The sequence below is a fragment of the Cricetulus griseus genome, assembly GCF_003668045.3.
Source record: "Cricetulus griseus strain 17A/GY chromosome 1 unlocalized genomic scaffold, alternate assembly CriGri-PICRH-1.0 chr1_0, whole genome shotgun sequence".
NCBI classification, from domain to species: domain Eukaryota; kingdom Metazoa; phylum Chordata; class Mammalia; order Rodentia; family Cricetidae; genus Cricetulus; species Cricetulus griseus.
Window position 1 is genome coordinate 23278139 of NW_023276806.1, and position 23039 is coordinate 23301177.

The 23039-nt window shown below is 35.9% G+C and overlaps 1 protein-coding gene across 8 annotated transcripts in view; it reads left to right on the top strand.

Annotated features, from left to right (window-relative positions):
- Window positions 1-23039, top strand: part of Bank1 (B cell scaffold protein with ankyrin repeats 1) — a 286273-nt gene that overhangs the window by 93049 nt on the left and 170185 nt on the right. For all 8 annotated transcript variants that reach the window (XR_003481292.2, XM_027395774.2, XM_027395775.2 and 5 more), the window contains 3 exons: window positions 9476-9627; window positions 15798-15936; window positions 19711-19850. Coding sequence is in view for 7 of the 8 variants with exons in the window: in XM_027395774.2 (XP_027251575.1) it covers window positions 9476-9627; window positions 15798-15936; window positions 19711-19850 (431 nt within the window). In the remaining variant the exon portion in view is untranslated. The remainder of the gene's footprint in view (window positions 1-9475; window positions 9628-15797; window positions 15937-19710; window positions 19851-23039) is intronic.

The following is a 23039-nucleotide window of genomic DNA, read 5'->3' on the forward strand; positions in this document are numbered from 1 at the left end:
TGGCAAAGCAGGCGGAACTCCCAACACTGCTTGTGAGCATCTATGATGGTACAGCTGCTTTGGGGAAAGTTTTATAATTTCCTAGATACACAAACATAGCCCTTCTCTATGATCCAGTCATTTTCTCCTGTTCACCTAAGAGAAATGAGTGCATATATCTGTGCAAATATTCATGGGAGCTTTATTGCAAAGACAAAACAGGTATATATGTACCCATAAAAAGACAAGTGTGTCCTAGTCGTAAACTGGGGAACCAGCACTGCACCGAACCAAGCTCTCCGAGTGTGGGTGCCAGCTAGGAGGCCAGGGCAGTCTATGGGACCTCTAACAGTGGAGCCAGTGTTTATCCCTAAATCACAAATGGATTCTGGGACCCCATTTCCTATGGAGGGATACTGTTGCAGCCCAGATATGGGAAGGAGGAGCCCTCCCCCAAATGATGTGACAGACTTTGATGATCCCCCATGGAGGGCCTCACTATCCCTGAGGAGTGGATAGGGGGTGGGTTGGGCTGTCAGTGGGGAGCTTGGGAATATGGGAGGGTATGGGAATGGGGCGATTGTAAATAAGAGTGCTTCTAAAATAAAAATATATAAAGTAAAAAATTAAGCATAAAAAGACAAGTGTGTATTTACGTATATATATTCATAAATATGTATGTATATATACTGGCCATATAGATATAGATACATACATACGTATTCATACATTGAATATATATGGTTACACTTGTATTGATTAATCATCAGTGAAGTTTAATGGCATAATATTTAATGTAACACAAGAGACAGTTCTAAATGGAATTTCTATGTCTTTTACCTGTTGGTCAGTTGTGATTAATGTTTGTTGCCCCTCAATTCATGTGTGGTGAATGATAGCTGGTTTGCCCTCTATGGCCTTTGTAACATAGTACAATTATTTTTCAATTGCTGTGTTGGGAAAATTGTCTCATCCTTACAGAACCCTTGGTCACTGTTCTAACACACACTCCCCACCAGGCTTCATATTCTCTGCTTCACTTCTCCAGATTTGCTAATTCATTGTTTTCCCTTTTCCTGTCTTGATAAAAAAAAAATGAGTTCTATTCCTATGCTCTATTTTAAAGATTGCATCGTTGCCCCCGTGACTCCAAGCTGTCTCACAGACTTTCCTCTGTCCCAGCTCAGCTCTACCTCTGCCTTGTAAATGTCTTTTCTCTCATCTGTTACCTGAGACCTGCAGCTGTCCTTTCAGGATCTGCGGTCACTATCTCCCAGTCAGTGACCTGGGCCTTCCCTCTTTGTTCTTAGATGATCACCAGGTGGTTAGGCTTCTGAACTGCCTGTGGAATACATTTAAAATCCTCTAGAGTAGTAACACAAAGCCTCTCATTATCTAATTCTACCTGAAATGTTTTTAATTAGCAACAGGATTTAGAGACCCTATGTTGATTTTCCCACTAATTTAAACAATAATTAGTTGATTCCAACAATGATAGCCTAGTACATTTAAGAAAAAGGCAGTAGTACAGTTTTATACTTATTAGAATTTATTAAAGTCTGAAAAATTATTATTTTTAGACTTAAAATAAATTATTAAAATGCCAACTTTAGCATTTAGAGATTGGATATCTGCCTTTTTCTTTAAGAAACTAATGGTTCATTATTATTTCAGAATTCCAATTAAAATGATGGATTGTTTGAAATGTATATTATTCAAAAAGTCTGAATTATGAATGTGAGTTCAGGTATTTGATACTTTACATAAGGGATTTCTTTTGTCCTAAAGTGCTTCTCTGGTTTACAGAATTGAATAAACAGTTGGAATTTTCCTGAGGTGGGAGAAGCCCAGGTTTCAAGGGCCTCAGTTTATGGTGCATATTCTAATTCCTTTAAAGATCTTTTATTTGAATCAGTTTATCTTTTAATAAATTTCTGTTTTATTTTGTTGTCTACATTTTTCTTATTTTCTTTCTTCTTGGTCATTCTTATGTATATAAAGTGAAGTAGTCATCTGCTGTGTTAAAGGCATCACTCCTAGGCTTTCTTGAACACTAGCTCAAATGTCAAAGTGATGGAACTCTGAAGAGGCAATCCTTGATATGTTCAGGGAGTTGACCCCAGAAACCCAAAGAAAGATGCCCACACCCTTTATGTAAATGAAACAATAATTGCATATGTCCTCTGCACTTACAACCATGAACTTTCAATCTCTAGATTGCTTAAACTTAATGCAATGTAATTCTGTAAGTACTGTGTTATTTAGGGGATAATGGTGACAGAAATGTCAGTGTGTGTCTAGTGCAGGCACAGCTTTAAAACTACTTCCAATCAGTGTTTGATTGGATTGGAGATGGGAAAGTCACAGCATCAGAGGACCACTTGTATAAGACCATGAAAACACAGAGTTTTAGTATCTGTTGACTAATGCAAAGCTTCCAACTGTATGTGAGGACAGTTGGTAGCTGAAGTGCCGAGAACTGTAATGCAGGTCTGGTCTCTTTATGATGACGGAGCCATTGGAGTTGAAGGTTTATTCAGGATCCATGATCTGTGTTTTACTTAGACACATTCTGCTCCAGCTAGTTATCAACCACTTGCTAGTCCCAGTAATTACTTTCCTAGAAAGACATTTGAACAGTATTTTCTAAATGTTAGTAATATTTACTCCATGCTACAAGTTTAGGCTAGGACCATAATAAAGAGTTAGGTACAAAAGAATGTACTGGAAACATCTATTATATTTTTATATTTCACACATAAGGCAGAGAAAGAAACTGGCATACTTTACTTTGTTCTTCAATTAGGAACATACTATGTATTTTAAACTAACAAATGAATATTTTTGAAACTGGATGTTTTATGATACCACTAAATGAGAGCTCATTTATACCTAAATATTGAGGATAACTGTTTCAATCTGTTTAAATTTCCATAATTTTTTCAATTGTTTTTACTGATATCTTAATATTCTTACTTATAGGAAAAGTAATTTCTTTAAAATTAATTCTCATGTATTAATTATGTAATAGATTTGAAATGGCACATTTTCCTAGGATCTTCAGGGTTTTTTTTTTTTACTGTATTTTTTAGTAAGAGTTTTCCACTTACTTTGAATTGCATCAAAAATGTTGATATAGATTAGTTTCACAAAACCCTCATCATATGCTCATCTTGTATTTATATATTTTAGTGTTTGTAGCAGTGTAAGTTGCACTTATCAGTCATGTTAAAGAGCTTCTGCCATGAGAAAGCTTACCTCATTTAACAGGAATTAAATGCATTATTGTTAACAGGTACCAATTTGACTAGCATTATGGAAACTGAGAAAATGGATTTTCAGCTCAACTAGAAAGCTACTTGACTCCCTGGAAGATGCTGTGTCATGTGCTCCATTAGTCTTTAAGCTTCTTGGCAAGGAGATTCTACTTTAAACACAACTCCATCTTTTGTAAGGGCTAGGACTATATGGAATAATTTTTAAACTTTCTAAGATCTTCACGACTCAGTGAAACTCACTTTAGGACAAGAGAAAGTGTAGTTTATTTTGTATTTGCTTTTGTTTTTTAGCCTTTCACATCTTTTTTAGAAGTTAGGGAAAAATTAGATATTCACTTTCAAGGAAGATATGCTAAGATTCTAATGAGCTGTACAGTTACTTGATCTTTACAACTATATAAAACCAACTTTGAATAATGGATAGTAACTTTGGAGCCCAAAGGAGTAGTTAAAGGTATATGGTTTGGCAAAAATATGTACAGTGTAGTAGTAAACACAAACGAAGTCAGAAAGAAAGTCACTCAAAATGACAACACTTAGAGGCAAGCCCTGCTAATATTTTGGCCTATTTTATTCTATCATTAAATTCCTAGGTTGCTAAATGCAAACTTTTTAAAAGTTGAGAAAATACTTTCCAAATATGTGCATAGTTTCAGTTAAACACAGAGTTATAAATTAAGTTGGAGTATAAAATAGAGCATGAATTGTACTAGATATTTTAGCAAATATGAAAAATGTTTAAGTAATTTCTAAATTTCTTAATGGTAGATCAAAATGTCTATTTTTCTTAGACTTGGGGATGCTGTATTAAAAACTGTTCTACAAGAAAATGAAACCGCACCAAAATTTCACTCTAATAAAAGAGTTTTAATTTGCAAATGATAGTTTAAGTCATCAAGTAAGGCCTTGCCATAAGGAAGAAGAGGCTCAGACATGATGGCAGCCATTAATCAGCTCATTGATGACAGGAGATGAAAACACATTTCAGAAATAAGCTACAAGCAGATAACTGTCATGAGAATGGAAGATGTAAATTCATATGATGACTTTTCTAGTGGTCTATATGAAGTTAAAAAACTCACCCTTTGCCTAGTTAGAAAGTTCTCACTAGTGAAGTTGAGGCAGGCCTGTCTCCTTCACAATGTTGAGATTATGAGTATATACCATATTGGCTCTTTAATTGGCTATTTTTCTGAGAATGAAACTCAGATCCTCATGCAGTCATGACCCATACCTACCAAAGGAGTTATTGTCCCAGTCCTCTAAAGTATAACTTTTAAATGCCACTACTACAGATACAAAATAGCATATTATCTCTCTTCCCTATTATACTTTTTCAATTTGTTTCCTAACATACATTGATGAATTTCTGTGGAGCAAGCACTGTTAGAAGAACATGAGAAGAGCCACCATTATTTATTGATTAGGACTCTACATTTGTCATAATTTGTTATTTTCTAAGTAGTGGCAGCCAATCAATTATAAAACACACAGCCACTCTGCTAGAATGCTTTGTAAAATGCTAGAAAATTTCCTTGTGCACTGAGAACTAATATATATATACATACAAACTCTTATGTCTATGTAAATCAGCAATCCTAACTAGAACATCATCCTAATGTTAATTAGTGTATACTCCTATGCTATGGTCATAACTGATGCCTTAGACATTGCCTCCAGAGTTTGAGGTCATATGTTGTTTGTAACAATTTTTAAAAGTTTGTGTCAGGTCATTCTTGTGATAACTCTACCATTGTGTAATGGATATATAATCAAATTACAATCATATCCATTGCATGATAGTGATTATAATCACATCCATTACACAGTCACATCTCCTCTTTTAAAGTATTTATCTGAGGTCTCTTGTCACTTTTGATGAAAATTTAACTAACACAATGACTATCAAGTTTTCTAAAATGTTTGATTAAATAAAAATAATTTTGCCCTGTTGATGTTCTTCATATTGATCTGGGTGACTCTTATGTGATAGTTTATCTATCAAGATGGTGATTATTTTTTGTGACAGACAATATTGTTCTTGAAAGTCATTGTCAATTGCCAATTGCTAGTGCACCTTTTATAAATACCCTGGGTTGAACACTTTCACATCATAAAGCCATGCCCCCACTTAACCCACTGAGAAGTACGGGCCAGCCCTCCTTTTCTTTCTCTTCTAACTTTGAGAAATTAGAAAATATACCAGACTTCACACATTGCCTTTCTCAGCATTCATGCCCAGTATGTTTTGTCTAGAAGGAATCTCTAGAGTTTCATTTGGACAAAGGCAAACTGCTCTTTCCCAATAACAGTTGCACCTGGAGAAGTCCCAGTGCTCCCAGTTGATACAAATTAGATTGTAAGTTATTACCAGGAGCTTTAGCTTCATAGAGCTTGGACTAGTTTGATTTGTTTATCTCTGAAGTCCCTGCCAGTGCATGCTGTGAATCTGGGGTTTCTTTATTTTTGGATAGTAGTTTGGAAAAGCCAATCTTATATTTGAAATTATGCTTTACAATCATGTGTTGGGATCTATTTTCTCTGGGTATCCATATTCATCTAACTTCTGATTAACTTCAGACTTTCAGAACTGCTCAAAGTTGGCTGTAACTCAGTGGTACATGTCACTATCTCATGTTCTAAGTCAATTACTTTCCTTAGACAATCTAGGATATCTTGCTTGCATATTGTAGAAGGGGATAGATGCATATATTTAGTCTGAGGTCTTGATCAATTCAATCCTTATTTTGAAATAAATGTGTATGTTTTTCTCTAGATTATTTGGTAAAATTATATTTTATTGAAGAAAAATCATAATTGTTTATATAATTTATTATATAACTATCACACACACACACACACACACACACACACACACACATATATATATATATATGTATATATATATATATACATATATATATATATATATGAGTCTGAAACTCTGCCTGCTGCCTCAAGAGGGCCACAACATATACATGTGTATGATAAAACATGGAATCTAGAAATAGCCACTCCTATGATTTTTGATATAGAAATGGTTAGTTTATTCTCATTCATTCAAGAATATGAATGTCTTGAATTTCTGTCACATAGTATGCATATATATGTGTATGATATATGAACATTTAAGTTGAAAAGTTTATAACTTGGATTTTTCAAGTTATACCATGAAAGTGTTTCTCACTGTTAAATATTGTCTGATAGAATTTTATTAATGACATTTTTCTTATCTTGCAACACATTTTGTTTGTTTGCCTGTTGCCTGTCTTTCTTCTAATTTTCTGTTCACAATCATAGAGCTATCTCTTTTTATACCCCCATGGTTGTATCCCTAGGATAAATAAATAGCTTTTAAACCCAACACTACAAAGAAATTCTTTTCAAAAGCACAACACTTTGATATGGTATGGTAGGAAGACTTGTTTTACAGTGTATTAAGTAAAATCAGCCTTTTGGATCTTTCATCAATTAAAATCTTTCATGAAACAGAAGCAAAACAAAATAAAAACAATAGATCCCTATTAGACCTGTCTGAAGTCTTCTCCATCATCTCCTTTCCCAGCTCTCCCAATCCTCATCTTCAGCTTGGGGCTGGTGACTTCCTTGTTTAGATGTGATTGATATCAAGCTCCAGAGTGACCCCAGGTTCTTGTGTCCCTAAACAAGGAATTGAGCCAAGACACACAGTTGGATCAGAAGCAGAGATTATTTTCTTGTAGAAAATAAAACTTCTGAGGGAGGAAATGAGTTGGAGCAGGGAGAAAGTTTATCTACTTAAAGGAATCAGGCTCTTGGACTCATTGGAGCAGCACAGACTTTTTTGTGTTTGTTCTCTCTTGTATGTTCTAGTGTGTGTTATACACATCGTGTGCATCTTAGATTTCTACCAAGACTGTATGTTTAGTATTATTTAGTATAATAGCTTTTGGGAAAAAATAAGACTGATGCTACACAAAGGAAAGCACCAACAAAGTGAAAGTAGTTTTTTTTTTTTTTTCTGTAAAAAGAATGTGTCAGAAACTAAACTAGCAAGCACAATGGGCCAAAATGGCCTTTGCCTCCTACCCCTGACATCGGTGGTGGCTGAGTCTCACCACACGTGGGGTAATTCAACTTTACAATCTGATGAGACAGGGTAATCTGCATGGGGGAGGGGCAGGATTTGGGATCTTGTTGGCCTTCCTACCTTTGATATAAAACAACAACAATGGCAACAAATTGTTTGCCATAATTGCAAGTTGCCTTTGTAAACTCTGGAGTCCCTCTGCTACTGTTAGGAGTAGCATCTGCTCTTTTCTGCTGACATTTTTCCCATGTTCTAATTTTGCAAGGCTTTGCATATGGCTCTCTAGAACTACCCTTCTGTCCTATTTACCTGCCAGGTAATAAGGACAAAATTCTAACTCTAGCCTACCCACCATTACCTTTGACTCTTCTTCATCTTCATTCCCTTTAGCCAAAGACCACTAGGAGCATACCTACCCTTGATTATTTGGATGTTACATTTATTTTAATGAAGAGAAATACATCATGGAGAGCCATGAGGTATCTCAGTACAAGCGTAGTAGAAAGGAACATAAAATTGGGCTTGTGTTGTGTGAGCTTCAGGAGAACCAAACAGACAGGACTATAACTTGTTTATGCCAGGGAATGTCACAAATGTTTGGGTAATTGTTCTCTCACTCCATGGTGGAAAGATTGTTTCCAGGCAAAACATAAATCTATTTCCTCATTAAAAGGCCCCAATGATGACAGTTCTAAAGCCAGAAAATCCCAGACAAACTGGACAGAGTGGCTGGTCCCATCTGAAAGCAGAAGAAAAGATCCTACTCCTGGAACTGAAAGAAGTAGCAGTCACTCATACCAACTAGGACTGGGGAGCATCAGTCATCTTTGATGAATGGATATTGTGTGGGTTTGCAGCATGATCTTGTGTCTGTCTTTATGATAGTGGAGTGGCCTTGTCTGGAGACACAAAAGTGTTGTTCCTCATGCACAACTCCCTCCTGGAAGGCCAAACTCTTTTCACTTGCCCAGGTCAATTTCTGTAGTGACTTTTTTTTTTTTTTTTTTTTGCAATTCCCTTTGACGTGACCCTAAAAGCTACAGATGTCACCTCATTTTGAGAATCCTAATTCCAACCATATGGTCTGAATGAAGACACTTTGAGTTTTGAGACACTGCTAAGTTTTTCAATAGTTCATTATTTAACACATTTTTCTTTCCACTGAGAACAATGTTTGAATAATTGAGACTAAATGTTGTTACTACATGTTAAACTAGACAAACACCAGTCGCTTTGCCCCTCTTTAAGTTCTGAAATTCACATTAATATGCTTCATTGTTTCAAGAATTCCCATAAAGAACTCCTTTGAATTGAACCACTTATTTTCATAGGACTTAAACATTTTGATTAATACCCATATTTTGTTATTTACATAGGTGCATATGTATCTATGTAAGTATGTGCACATATGTGTGAGTATTAAAGGAGACCAGAAGAAGTTGTCAGGTACCCAGGAGCCAGAGTTACAGGCAGCTGTAAGCTGCCTGATATGCGTGCTGGAACTAAACTTGGGTCCTCTGAAAGAGCAGTAAGGATTATGTCCTGCTAAGTCACTCAGCCAGCCCTGTATTTCACTATTAAACTTAGTATCTAGTGTTATTTTACTTAATCATTGTTTCATAATTATATTTTAGCCCAGCCTGTTCTGGAACTCATTATATAACCCGGTCTGGATTTGAACTTTTAGCATAGATACCTTTTTCTCCTTGCAAATGCTGGTATTACAGGTATAATAACCATTCCCAGCTTATAATTAGTGTCTAAAAATTAGAATACACACACACACACACACACACACACACACATATGTTAGTACTCTGGCTTAGATTGCTCTAACTGAAATTTTTCTTTATAATTTTAAGGTAAATAAATTTTCTAATATTCCATTTGTTTATTAAGGCAATAGAAATATGTGATGTTTGGAATTTACTGTGAATATTTGACCAGCAGATGAGCATATAATCAAATAGCTCATGTGACTTAGTCATAAGTGCTATAATAGTATTTAGTCAATAAATATTATTTTAATGAATGTGGTGCTTATTTCAACTATCTTGGACTCAGCTTCTGTAGTTATAAAATCTATTCCACAGCAATTTTTTGTAGTGGATGGAATGATAAAAATCTGTATTCTTGCAATTTTCTTCAGGTTATGAAGACTATCTTGAGGTCAGCATTCCAACAGAGCCAAGAGCAAAACATTCTGAGGAGACAAGTGGACAGGAGAAAACTGATGACCAAGAAGCTTCTGGAGTGTCTGTACCTCTGGCCCTGGTACTGCCTGAGGAAATTCCATGTGAGGTCAGTGATGATGACCTTTATTATAAGTCCTATTGCTTTCATGGACACCAAATTTCACCGTGATGTAATTTGTAATTAACCTAGCATTTTAGTTTACTCTTTTTCACAACTATAGTGTCAGAACCTAGAATAATATCTAACAACCAATTGGCATTTAATATGTCTTTGCTGACTAACTGGACACTGGAGAATCTCTAAATGCTTAATTTTATCAAACATAACTTGACACTTTAAATGACACATACATTCTACATATATTAAGCTACTTTTAATAACTTGATTTTACAATAAGCAGATAATATTTTAGTTTCCAAAAGGGAAATCCACTATTTAATAGAACTTAAAATCACTTATTTCTGAGTACTTTTCAAAATTATAAATGTATTGTTGAATGATGACATCATACAACCTGGAAGAATTAATCCCTCTGGAAAAAGAATGCAGTTAGGAGGAGGATTTGGAGAAAGCAACAATATAGAAGCACTTTTGATGTTTCTTCTTCTACATCTTTCTTGGATTGACCGACTAAAATAAAGCCCTAGAAGAGTTTGAACTTTGTTGCTAGACCTCAATATCTATGGTGGCCTTGGGTGGGAAGGGCCACAGTATAGAAGAACCTTATGGTTCTTCTGGAAGAGCGTCCTTCTGGAAGAGCTGGCAGATTTATATGACCTGACATCAGGAGGTCTCTGATGGCTGCAGATGGTTGGTCCCCAACCCTGTGGCCAGAGAAGCTGAACATCCTGTAGGGGCTGCTGAAGTTTAAACCCCTTACTTCCACTCTGCAGACTGTTGGAACAGAAGTATTGCTCCTTTAGCTCACTTTACTGTCAGTTCTAGAGGAAGGAAATTCACTCAGACACTACCACAGAAATGTCAGAAATTTGAACTGTATACTTTTGAGATACCAGACATAGCTGCCCAGCAAAGACAAGTCACCACATGGGTAAAAGAATAGGTATCTTAAGTTTGGGAGAAAAAAGCTGAAGAGCCAAAACTGGCAGCTCCTATGGCATCAAAAATAATGGAAGAAACAGGAAAGAACTGTAATAAAGCAATGTGATCTAGTCTCAAATAGATGAAATCAAAGCAGGAAATAAAATAACTCTAAGAGTAAAAATAGCTCCCTAGGAGTTATGCAATGAGTCTAAATAGCTACTTTTAAAAATATCTGCAACAGTAAAAATTTGAGCATTATAAAACCCTCCCCTTATTAATCACAGAAAAAAATTGAAGTCCAAAAGCAAGTTTCCATTGTCCTTAGGCAGACATACTGTATGCAGATGACTAGTCAATGGTCCTTTCAATAGACCAGCCATGGGTTTTTAAATTTTTTATGGATATAGACAGAATATTTTAGGCTTTATAAAGTTAAATTACTTCAATATCAAATCCATCTTGAGAACTCCACTATATAAAAAACCCTAGAAGTTAAAAGATCATATAAAATATCTTAAATCCCACATTATGCTCCAACATTTCAGAATAATTTCATCCTTTGGACCAAAAATAGTTATCCAGATGAATCTTGAGCTCTCAGTAAGTAGCTCTTCGTACAATCTGAATTCATACACTGCTGCCAAGCACCACAGAAAAGACCATTTGGTTCCAGCTGAGTGAAAATTGTGTTTTTGGTTTCCCTGGAGAATGTTCAGTACATGCCAATTGTCTGAAATGACAACCTTTGAACTTCACCATATTTCTGAGAAGTCTTCTAGTTAGTGGGTGGGCAAAGACCAGAGAGCAATGTCTTTTCTCTTTACAAAGTAACAGCAGAGGCATCTCTGGAATCCTAAAAGTTCCAGAACTTATCAATGCTAGCTCTGACAATTTCTAGGCAATTGGAGGTGGGCCTTATTCACACTTGGCACTGTCAAAACCCATGTTGTAGTTCTGTGTTCCTATCATGCTGATAGGAACATGTGTTGTGTGGGAACACAGTCTTCTTTCCCTATGATGAGGGTTAGTTTGGTCCCTTCCCCCATTACTCCTTGCTGTACAATTTCTGGGTCTGTGGACACACCTCCAATGTCATTTCTGCTCAGTCTGCTTTTGTTTTGGCAGAAGTAGCTTTTGCAGATTGCTCACTGAGGAGGAGCTTTCAGCTGTTTGCTGCCTGTGATCCTAAGAGCTGGGAAGTATTGATCCTTCTGCTGTGTAACCTTTCCCAGACCTTTCTTTCCACAGACTATCAATTTCTTAAGCCTTGACCATCTTACGATGCTTCAAAAACAGGAGGAAAATATTATTTTTCACTTTAGCATTGATCCATTGTACTATTTATAAAGGTTATTTATTCCTAACTCTGAGAAACAAATAAGTAGGTATATTCTTTGTAAGTTTAAACCTGGTTCTTGATAAAGACTTTCTTTTAATTTCTTTGAGTTGCATACCTTGTTCAGTTTTAATATTTTAAGTCTCTTCTACTTGTTTATTGGTCAGGACACTCACTCTGGATTTTGTATTGTGGAGTCAGAAATCATAGGCAATATGATGTTAGCTTTGCCAAAGGTATTCATAATTCAAACAGCACATCCATTTTTACCTTCCTGATGAACTCCACATGGAAGGTGTTAGCTCAATGGTGGCTTCTAGACCAGCAACTGTTGTCCACTGCTTCAAAGATGTGACTCTATAAAAGTCTTTGGCAAATTCCTATGGAGTAGAGGTTCTTCACTGGGAAGAGTTTTGCCTTTCTTTTATGTGGGAAGATGCAGGCAATGCTACAAGTGCCTCTGATTATCACAGTTGCTACTGACATCTAGTTGATAGAAACCCTGAAGTTTCAAGCATTACATAAAGCACAAGGGATCCTCATGGCAGTAGCATATCCAAAGTAGCAATCCTACTAAATTAAATCCTGTCTCCAAGTGTACACCTACAACAAATGAGTCACCCTCACATCTGCCTATTGGTGGCATCAGGAACTCTGGCTCCTTCCTGTGGCTTCTGTGAAATTGGCATAGTTGGCCTGTAGTCACTTTATGAGAGATGCCTGGTGTTAGGTAATGATTCCATTGATGCCTTTCACACATTTTACACAAAGCTTTCAGAAGCACTACAGAGCGTATTCTCTGAACCCTCACCTCTCCTGATATTTCTGAGTCCCTATCAAGGATTTGATAAGGATATGTCTATTTCCTCTGCAGAAGCACCAACCTCAAGACCAGTTAAGATTCTTTTCTTTATCTTTCTATGTGTGGAAGATCCCTCGTTTATCACCATTCTTCCTTTTTTCCAATTCTTTCTCTGCTGTTATGAGACAAATAGGTGTTAACTGTACATGCCTGTGCAGTAAATTTACCAAGTCCCATGAACCTGTCTTTTCATGAGCTGGTATCTTTTAAAGTAGAGTAGTTAAGGATGTGTGAAAAAGTCATAGGTCATGTTAAAAAGCCTTAGTGAGCTAACAGTGACCTATGGGATCTCAGTCTTCTACCTGTGTTTAAACTTCAGCCCAAAGAGCCAAGAAAATCCCACTATGTATTATGTCTTATAGACCAAATTGCACTCATTTTGTTGAAATCTTAAGTTTTGTGAACAGTATAGAAACCTTAAAGGTTTATGAGTAGTAATGATCATAACCCATTCTCTCTATTAATTCTTAGACCTCCCCAGTAAGAGGCACAAACACCGGAGTCAAAAACATGAAGCACTAAATGGTAGCTTCATAACCAATTAGAACACATTTATGGTATATGAACATCCTATTGCTTTCTCCTTGAATCAAATGTACCCATGCAACTAAAATCAGATCTCCTTCCCAGGTTAGGCTGTTTGCTGCGGGGAGATGCATGTGTAAGTAAAGCCCACCCAGGAGGGTGGTAAGGAATAGAGGCGAGCATACCAATTCAAAGTTGTCATGTTTTTACAGAAGTATTCCATTTCAATTTTTAGAATATCAGAGGATCTAAGAATGAAATAAAGATTATAAAGTGCTATCAGAGCATTTTGGATGAGGAGAACTAACAAAGAATAGAGTGCTTAACTTGGTCACGGCAGGATGCAGACGTAGGTGTGGATATGTTCATGCTTATTGGGAAGGTCTATGATTCTCGCAGGCTAAAATTAGAGAGAGGACACTGTAAAACCTGACTTGGACTTTGGCGGACAGAATAGCCATAAGAAAGCAGAGGAAGAAATACCTGATCAGCAAGGCAACAATGACCTTTAAATGGGACCAGCTACTTAGCTTGCAGTGCAAAATGAAAATGCAAAGCCCCTTGGTTCAAATTGGTTAGCATTTCAAGGCAATGACAGCAGAACATTAAACCAAGGGCAGAACTTTGTGAGCTCTGTGTGACTGTGTAGGTCTTAGATCCAAGAAGCAAGCTCAGGGTACAAATGAAGATGCAGGTAGATGATTTCTGTTTGGATTTTTTTTTTTTTTTTTTTTTTTTTTTTTTTTTTGCTGGCAATGGTTGAAAGGTGGAGTCCTGCCCTCTGTTAAGGAGGGAATATGATGCCTAAGAAGCAGCATGAATGTGAATGAGCTGTCTTCCAGAATAAACTGTTTGGCAAGCACACCTGTGCTCAACCAATTCCAATAGGGTCAAACAAGGAGTGACTTAGGCACTGAAATGAACCCCATGTTAGAAGACTGTTAAAGGCTACTGGGGACCATACCCAAAATGAGATATGAAGTCATTTTGGGGGGTTGAGATGACAGACATGAGGTCATTAGACATGTGAAGAACAGATGGGACCATGGCTCGTGTTCCTTATCTGCTACCATGGTACGTGATCCAGGGCAAGAACACAGATTCTGTTAAGGTAGGACCTGTTCTCTGTGTATAGTTGGTAAAGAGAAATGTAAATCATACTTGGAGAAATATCTGGGGTGGGACTGTGATGGACAGAGGCTAACATGGACTGCAGCATAGATAAGTGATTGACAGCATTAGCATACCACTTCCTGAAAGGCCTGGGTATAACATATTGAGATGTAAGTCTTATTAGTGTGTGGTTTTGCTTAAAACAATGATAGTAGACTAAGAAAACTTTAAAGGAATGGCTTTATAATAAATATGATTTCATGAAAGTGTGTCAGCGAGTTTCCTCTTTACTGTCAGGGTGAAATTTACTATGACAACAGCATTTGAGAGATAATATCCAAGATAGTCATAAAATATTTTACTTTTCACAGAGTCAGATAGCATAATATAAGGAATAATGTGGATCTGAAAGTTAGATAATTCTTTACAATTTTTTTCAAATGTAATCCTACATTGCTCTGCTTTTGAATAACAGTAGCCTTTTTCATCTCTGTTCTGGTGTGTGTGCATGTGTGTGTGTGTGTGTGTGTGTGTGTGTGTGTGTGTGTGTGTGTGTGTGTGCACATGCATATATGTGTGTATCTGTGTTTTCCAGTTAGGGTTCAAGAAAATATTCTTATATAAAAAGTGTTTACCACAATTTCTGTAAAGTAAACATCCAAAAACTTTTATCAATTCCCAATCTCTATATCAGCTGCACTCTTCTTGATAGTTACATTTTTCCGGATTTAGTTCCCAAAATGTGGTCTTCCTATTTTTACCTCTATTCAGAGATCAAAATTTTCTAACACAATTACATCTTGAAATTTTCAGTTGTGTAACTTCAATCATCTCAGAAGCCTTAATGGGCCCTTGAATAGGCAAAGAATACCGAGAGAACTTCTACTACACAGACTATGGAACTATATAACATTAACATTTTGTATTATATTTTAACTGTGAGAGATCTTAAAGTTACATTTGTTAAGGCTTTACATACACAGACACCAAGAGAAATTGAAATGATACTGTTGTCAAGGTCAAGGTAATGTACTAGGGAAAGGAATTGCTCACTGGCTTAATCCCTGTCAATTACTGCCTGTGAAAACTGTCTGGTACCCTGAGATTTAAGCAATGTGCAGGAAGAGGCAAGGTTAAAGAAGCATAAGTCTTCTCACCATTTCTCAGTTGCAAAGCATGGTGTGGGCTGGAAGAGAGTATGATGGATATCAAAGGAATAAATGTAAAATGCAATGAGTCACGCATCTATATATTCATATATTGACATGGTTGAAAATACAAACAGGATAAACTTATTTACCAACAGTTTAAGATTTTGACCGCTAGTAAATATGGTGGCCACCTTGGTAGAGGTAACTCTTTGACATACTTAACCTGTAGATTTGTACTTTACAGAATCCTGGTGAGATATTCATTCTGTTGAAAGATGAACTGATGGGTGAAATTCTAGAAGTTGAATTTATATCAGACAACAAGTGCCTCAGAACACGGCCAGCACGCTGGAGTAAGAGTGTCTGGTGTCTGAAAGCAGCAGGTGAGAAATTTTGTGTTTTAATAATAATAAAACCTCTCCCCGAGTTCCTTTCCTGTGATTTATGATAAACGGTTTCACTTCCCTACAGAAACTGGGTTTGCTCTGCAGGTGCTTCCTGCGTTAATTCTCACATTGTTATTAATCCAGTTTGCAAAAGAGAGATTGTGTAAATCCTTAGAACTTGGTTTGTATACCATTTAGGGAAATGGCTGCCAGTAACATTAAACATCATTAAATATGTCAGTGGCGAGTACTGTGATATATACTAGCTATTAAATAGGGAATTAAAATAATTTCCTTTATGCACCATGAAGATTCACAATTTTTTTAAATTTTTATTTAAGAATTTTGCTTTCTGTTTTTGTCTCTATTGCAAGCCTTGGAAAAAGTTTTGGCTGTTTTATAAAACATAATACTTTTTCAGTATTTTCTGATCATGGTTCCATTTCTTAGATATTCTTTTCATCATCTCCTTGTCTCATTTGTGAGGCTAATCATTTGATGACTCATGTTTGCTTGCTCCATACTAAACCGTATCGGATTCCCAACAGCCAGTTTAAGCAGCCCATAACTGCTTGTGTTTCCAGCTCCTGGGGAACTGAAACCCTTTTCTGGCTTCCATAGACACATATCCACATGCATGCACAAATTAAAAATAGAGAAAATAAATATGTTTAAAATATAGGACTATCTTTTTTATTTTATGTTATGATTTTCTAAAATCAGGGCATAAAGTTATCATGTAAAACTTCAAAAGCTTTAAGCTTTTTAAATATTTTATATAAATAGATATTTAATCTTATAAGTATGGAAATACAAAATATTTATAATTGCAAAGTATATTAAGTATACCCTGAGTTCATTTTACAGTTCATTTATATTTGCAAGGCAGCATTGTTTGTTCATATGAGTGGCTCTTCCATGACTTCCTCACTCAGCTGTCACTGGAGTTGGGTTCTCAGAAGTTAAAGCCTTTATTCCAATAATTTAGACTCATCAAGCACTGTTTCCTGCTGTGGAAAATTATGCAGGAATGTGATGGGAAGAACCCTCTCCACCTTTCTTTTACTTTCTTGTTCCTAGCCCTTACTATCTTATGTCACATTCTTAAATGATATAATGAATAACACTTTCCAAATAATTAGCTCCCAAGTTCAAACTAAATCTAGTTAAAATACATCAAAACCGAAACAGCAATATTGAAAATTAAGACGTACTTAAATAACATTTCCCAAATATTGTTATCAAAATAACAAATAAAAGTATACATATTACTTAAGAATATTTTTTGCTTGATATACCTAATGCCAGGTGGAGTAGAAAGGATAAAAATACACAAACATTCCTGAGACAATTTAAGGAACATATTTTGAAAACATTTCAAGACACTGAGATGGACTAAGGTTTTTGTTGTTGTTGTTGTTGTTATAAGATACTTCAACGCATAAGCAAGAGATGAAAAAATAGACAAATGAAAAATTATTTCCAAAAACCTTCAACACAGCCAAGGAAATGATTGACAGAGTTAAGAGATGGCTATAGTGTGGAAGAAAGTATTACAAACTATTTGATATGAGGTTAATATCCAGTAAAAGAACCTCAATAACAACAGAGTAATCCTATTATTTTTTGTGCTTTTGTTCTATTTTTTTATTTTGGTATATTTTTTTATTTCCTGTTTGTTTCCTAAAGAGAAAGAAAGGAGGCACACAGCTGAATGAGTCAGGAGGTAGGGAGGAGATGGGAAAGAGAAAACTGTGGTAAACATATATTGTATAAACTTTTAAGTTAAAAAAGAATAGGAAAATCATGTAAATAGACACTTTAAGGAAGACATGATCAACAAGGATGTGGCAAAATTCTCAGAAGGGCAGAAATTCTCCAACTTCTTTCCCAGGTAACTTCTTTCCCTTTGATCCACTTAAACATTGCAGTCTGAGTTTTTTACCTGTGAGAATACCATCCAGTTTGATGACAACCCCTCCCCAATCCTTCCAGCTCAATAATCTGATGTATCTATAATCACTTGATTTTTCCAGGGATCAAAATTTTCCTAATGCCATCTATGGCTAAGGCAATTTGAAATTACAATCGTTCCAGCTTATAGATAAGCATTAAAGCATGATGAAACTTTCAACTAGAAACATTAGCTAATTTCTCTGCAGAAGAAAGAGTATTCCTCTGGTGCCAGAAATACCATGAGGAAACAAACCTAACAGCTGGGGGAAATATAATTAAAAGTTGAAAGAAATATGTAATACATGAGCAAAAATATTGACTCTATTAGTGATGAAGCTGTGCTCTGGATAATATAAATTGTAACTTCCTCTCTCTTGAAAGGAGCATGAAAAGTACTTCAGGAGATCTGGCTTACTGTGCTGACCTTTCGTGAAGGAACAATTGATTAGTAAATTTCTGTTTAGTTTATGATTTCTAGGTATTGTCATCCTGGAAAGCAATTTTTAAATGTTTTAAACTGAGGTTTACCTAAAATCTACTGAAATCTCTTTTGCTTGGCTCTGACAACACCAACTTCCTGTTCCCCACACAGTTACCACATTAGCTCATAGAATGTGTGTTGTAGCTTTGGCTCTCTCTTGTGACTTCCCTTATTCTCTATTGGGTATCTATTTCTTTGGGAACACAGTAATACTTTTCAGTGTATAAAATTTTATAAAATATCTTATATCTTGTCAAGAATGTGGAGATAGAAATTTTAGCTCCATGATCTTATTCAGTTTAAGAATCCTTTTTTTTGTTTGTTTGTTTTTTAGTTTGAACTTACCTGAACAAAGTAATGAGAGGTGGATTAACTTGATGAGATGACTCAAAGCAGTGTCTAAACTTTAAGAAATTAAAAAGTCACAGCTGGTCAACAATGTTGGTCTTTTTATTGAACTTCTGACATTTTTTAGAAGACTTTGAGAAATATCTCAATGGCAGAGTAAAAAGCTGTTAAAATTTGTCCTTCAAATAGATCCAAAGACAAATTTTGCCTATGTTTGTTACACTAAAGTGTTACTTTTTAAATGAAATTATGTTTTACTTTTCATTTTTAATGGAAGTTCCCTTTTTTATATAACTTTAACTTTGTTGGTATATAACAGTAGAATTCAATGTATGGCTTGTCAGTCATTTTGACCAACTTGTTTACAGAAAGTCTTTGGATGGAGGGTGGATAGATGGATGAATGAATGGATCAATGGATCGATGGATAGATAAGTGGATGGGTGGATGGATGAATGGATGGATAGATTAATAGATGAGTAGAATACACAATGGCCATTCTGAAGATTCTGGATATACTTGTTTTCCCCAGGATTCTCATTCTAATCAATTGCTACATGATCTGTAATTTCAATAAATCTTACTTCTTCTACCCAAAATATCTAGAAACTTGTATATAATTAATGGACTTCTTCATAAAATTCAAACAAACACCCAAGTTTAAAGAATATATTCATTCTCTTTGCTAAATTCTAAGGAATTGTGGAAAGGTGATTTCTATCCCTACAAAAAGTGTATCAGTAGGGAGAACTAATTTATTACATTGCTTTTTGTATGTAATTTTGGCATATGTTTTTGTCTTCCAAGTTTATTTAATCTAAATGTTTACAATTTTGTGTTTTTAAGCTTTAGATGTAGAAAAATATTTTAACTGCTAGAGGTGAAATGCTACAACTTCTTAGTCTTCCTTTGGAGTTTTAAGTCATAATGATACAATGTGTGCATTATACTTGGAGCTTAGTTTAACTCCTGTTTGTGTTTTGTCAGATTTTCCTCCTGGTTCAGTCACTGTGAACATTCACTGTGATGGAATCATCAAGGCCACAACAGAAATCAAATACTGTTCAGCAGCAAAAGCCACAGAAAGTCCGTTTAGAATGTCAGAACCGGGCAAGAGTTTAGACCAGGTAAGTTGTTCTTTCTGAGCAGCTAATCACACTACATGTTAAAGGGCTAATGGAGAGGAGAGGGTTCTTGGTTTGGTGTAAGGTTTTATGGAGTATGAATGGATGGACAATCCACAGCAAGGGAAGAAGCCAGCCTCAGAGGGACAGAGACACAGACAAATTACTTTGCCACAGTCCAGTCAGTCCAGATAATGCCAACCGGAGACAGCTTGTCCATTACAACATGGCTAGCAGGACAGACTTAATTTAAAGCTGTTATGGAGCAGATAGATTATAGAAGAGAGATTCAAAGAGCACCCTTGAGAAATGAATTTCTTTATTTAGATGTAAACAAGACAAAACAAAAGAAAGTCATCATGTATCGGATCCTGTAAGACTATGTCAGACAAACCTAACTACCACCAAACCGGGGGACCTGGGGTGAATCTTGCATTTTCTTTCAAGTGAACATTTTTAGTTTAATTTTTGTTTCAATTCTCACTGTGACCTGGCAATAAAAATAACTGAACCATCATGTTCTTTAAGAATTCTAGATAACCTTCTGTGTGGTATGTGAAGAAGTGTCCTCAGGCCCAGGTCTTTCCTCTCCTGTGGTAAAATCTTGCTCAGGGGTGGGGATTTCATGATGTATTGCCAACCCCCTTAAAGAGCCCACATTTGGGACGTTTTCTCAGTTTTCTCATCAGTGATGGGCATATGGAAGAACCTTAAGGAAACTTCAGGGAGTGTAAAGCATAAGTTTGGTTTCTGCATTTTTTTAAACTTGAAGCACTGTTAATAGGAAGAAACCTTACTTAATATGAAAACATACACTAACATGTTTATTCCATTCAGTTTCAGAATAAAATAAATATTTTAATGTAAAGTACAAAATGTTTTCTGCTACTTGGCAATTAGAATTATAAACTTCATTTAATTGTCTTGCTGGCAAAGAAGGGCAGAGGCAGTGGAAGGAAAGGTAGAGTTGGTTCAGCAGAACAATATGATCTTCACATTTAACATGAAAAGCCCTTTGAGACAAGGCACAAAACTATCAATGATGGTAATGTTGAAAGACTGCCACAAACCTGGTGCGATTGGCCCTGGAGGATTTACTTATTTTTTGTGACACTTTCTTCTTTGGCATGTGACATTTTAGAACAATGGGAAAAGCAAATGTCTTCAAAAAGGACAGAGAGCAAAATACAACTTGTCAGCCTTGGGAAGTCTGAGGACATCTGACAAAAGTCTGTGTTGCAGTTGCAAAACAAGTTCAAACATAATAGCTTGAAATACAGATTACTTCACTTTTTTGGTGACAAGTCTACCTTGCCTTCTACTAAAAATTCTATTCGTAACTAAAACTTAATAAAGGGGATATTGAGGCATTCTCCATCTACAGCTGGTATAGAAATAAAGTAGTCTCCAAATACATGTCTGAACTGGGCTTAATGCCAAGGGAGAGTTTGTATATAGTGAAAATTAAATGTATGGCTCCTAGATACATTTTCAGAATAAAATAATGTGCAAGCCATGATTTCCTCTGTAGCTTGAAGTAGATGTGAAGATTTTAGGAAACTAGAAAAAACTCTCTATCTTAACCCTGTGTCTGAAATGAAAGGTATGCCTTGGTGTTTCCTCTTTCCCAAGACCAGGGATCTGGGAAGGGAAGACGGATTAGATCCAGCCTCCTATCAGGGTCTGGATGTGGACCAAGTCTCCAAAGGCAGAACCAGTTTAGGCTGTGAACAACAAACTTCTGCCTGGCAGAGACACATTAGAGTTAGGGTTAAAGTACCTGGATGGGGAGTGATGTGGAGATTTTGCTGCTGGCCTTGGGGCCTAAGAAGTACCAGGGGATTAAGGCAAGTGCACTGGGCTCTGGGCAAGAACACTAGGTCCTAGGCCAGCCCAAGTGTTCCATAAGAGGCTAGGAGTCGCCATGCTTCAGTCCTTTCTCTAGAACATACTCTCAATCCATGTGCTCTGGACTCCTCTAAAGGTGCACACATTATCTGAAAACTCACTGGCACACTGTAAAAAAGATTCTATATTTGACAGAGGAAGAACTGCAGAGACATTTCCTTAGTGTTTTTTAAGGCCAGTTGTGTACAAGCTGCTTTTTGGAGTTCATAGAACACTAGAGTGATTATTCTTTTCTTATGATGCTGTCATTAAACCCAATAATTTGTGTACTTTGCAAATGGCCCACTGAATACCTCTATTCAAAACCTAACATACATTGTAATCATACTCACCATAATTACTGTTTATTTGTAAGAAAATGTACCAGCAAGTGTGAATGCACCCTGCCTGTTTAGCTGAAATGGCATACTGTAAAATCTGCTGTGAGCTTCCCCACATGGTATAATGGCAGATATGATTTCAGTAACCCTGAAATTATTAACAAAATATTTCTATAGCCACTTAAATGCTATTGGGCATATAATAGTGTAAACCCAGTGAGAAATTGAGGAAAGAATAATTAATGAGAAATTTGTGGGTTTTATTTTTCAGTTTTCCTAGAACTCACAATAAGAGACTTTATATGTCGTTTAAAAGCTATTGAACACATAGTTATATAACCATTCTATGAATTTTAATAAAGAATTAATGAAAGAACCAATTTTGTTTGTTTTGTTTTAATGGTATCTATTAGGTTTTAGAACACTTAATGATCTACTTAAATCAGTTCATCTTTCTTTCTTTCAGGGGTGATAAATACTAAAATCCCAGTACAAAGCCTAATAAAGGTTCAATTACAGTGCATCACTTAAAACAGAGATCGTGAGATATTCAAATGAAAAAAAACCTAAATTTTGTTTGGTAGGATAATTAATATTCAAGTTAGAAATACTTTAATTTATCTTTAACTGAGATAATTAAAACCTGTGAGACATTCTTCCTATCTACACAAGAGTCTTGGAGACAGCAAAAATATTAACTTTTTAAAGAAATCACTAAGTAAGGAATATAAGTGAAACTAGGTCAAATGATCAAAGAATATAGTAATTATTGATCAAAATATGATCATCTGGTCTTTAAAAGAATTTTAAATTATTTTATTCATGCTTATGTATGTATATCTGTGTGGGTATCTGCCACATGTATGTGGATGCCTGCAGAGGCCAAAAGAAGGCATCTGATTCCATGGACTTGTAGGTGGCTTTGAAGTGCCCAATGTGGGTGCTGGGAATTGATATTGGTTCC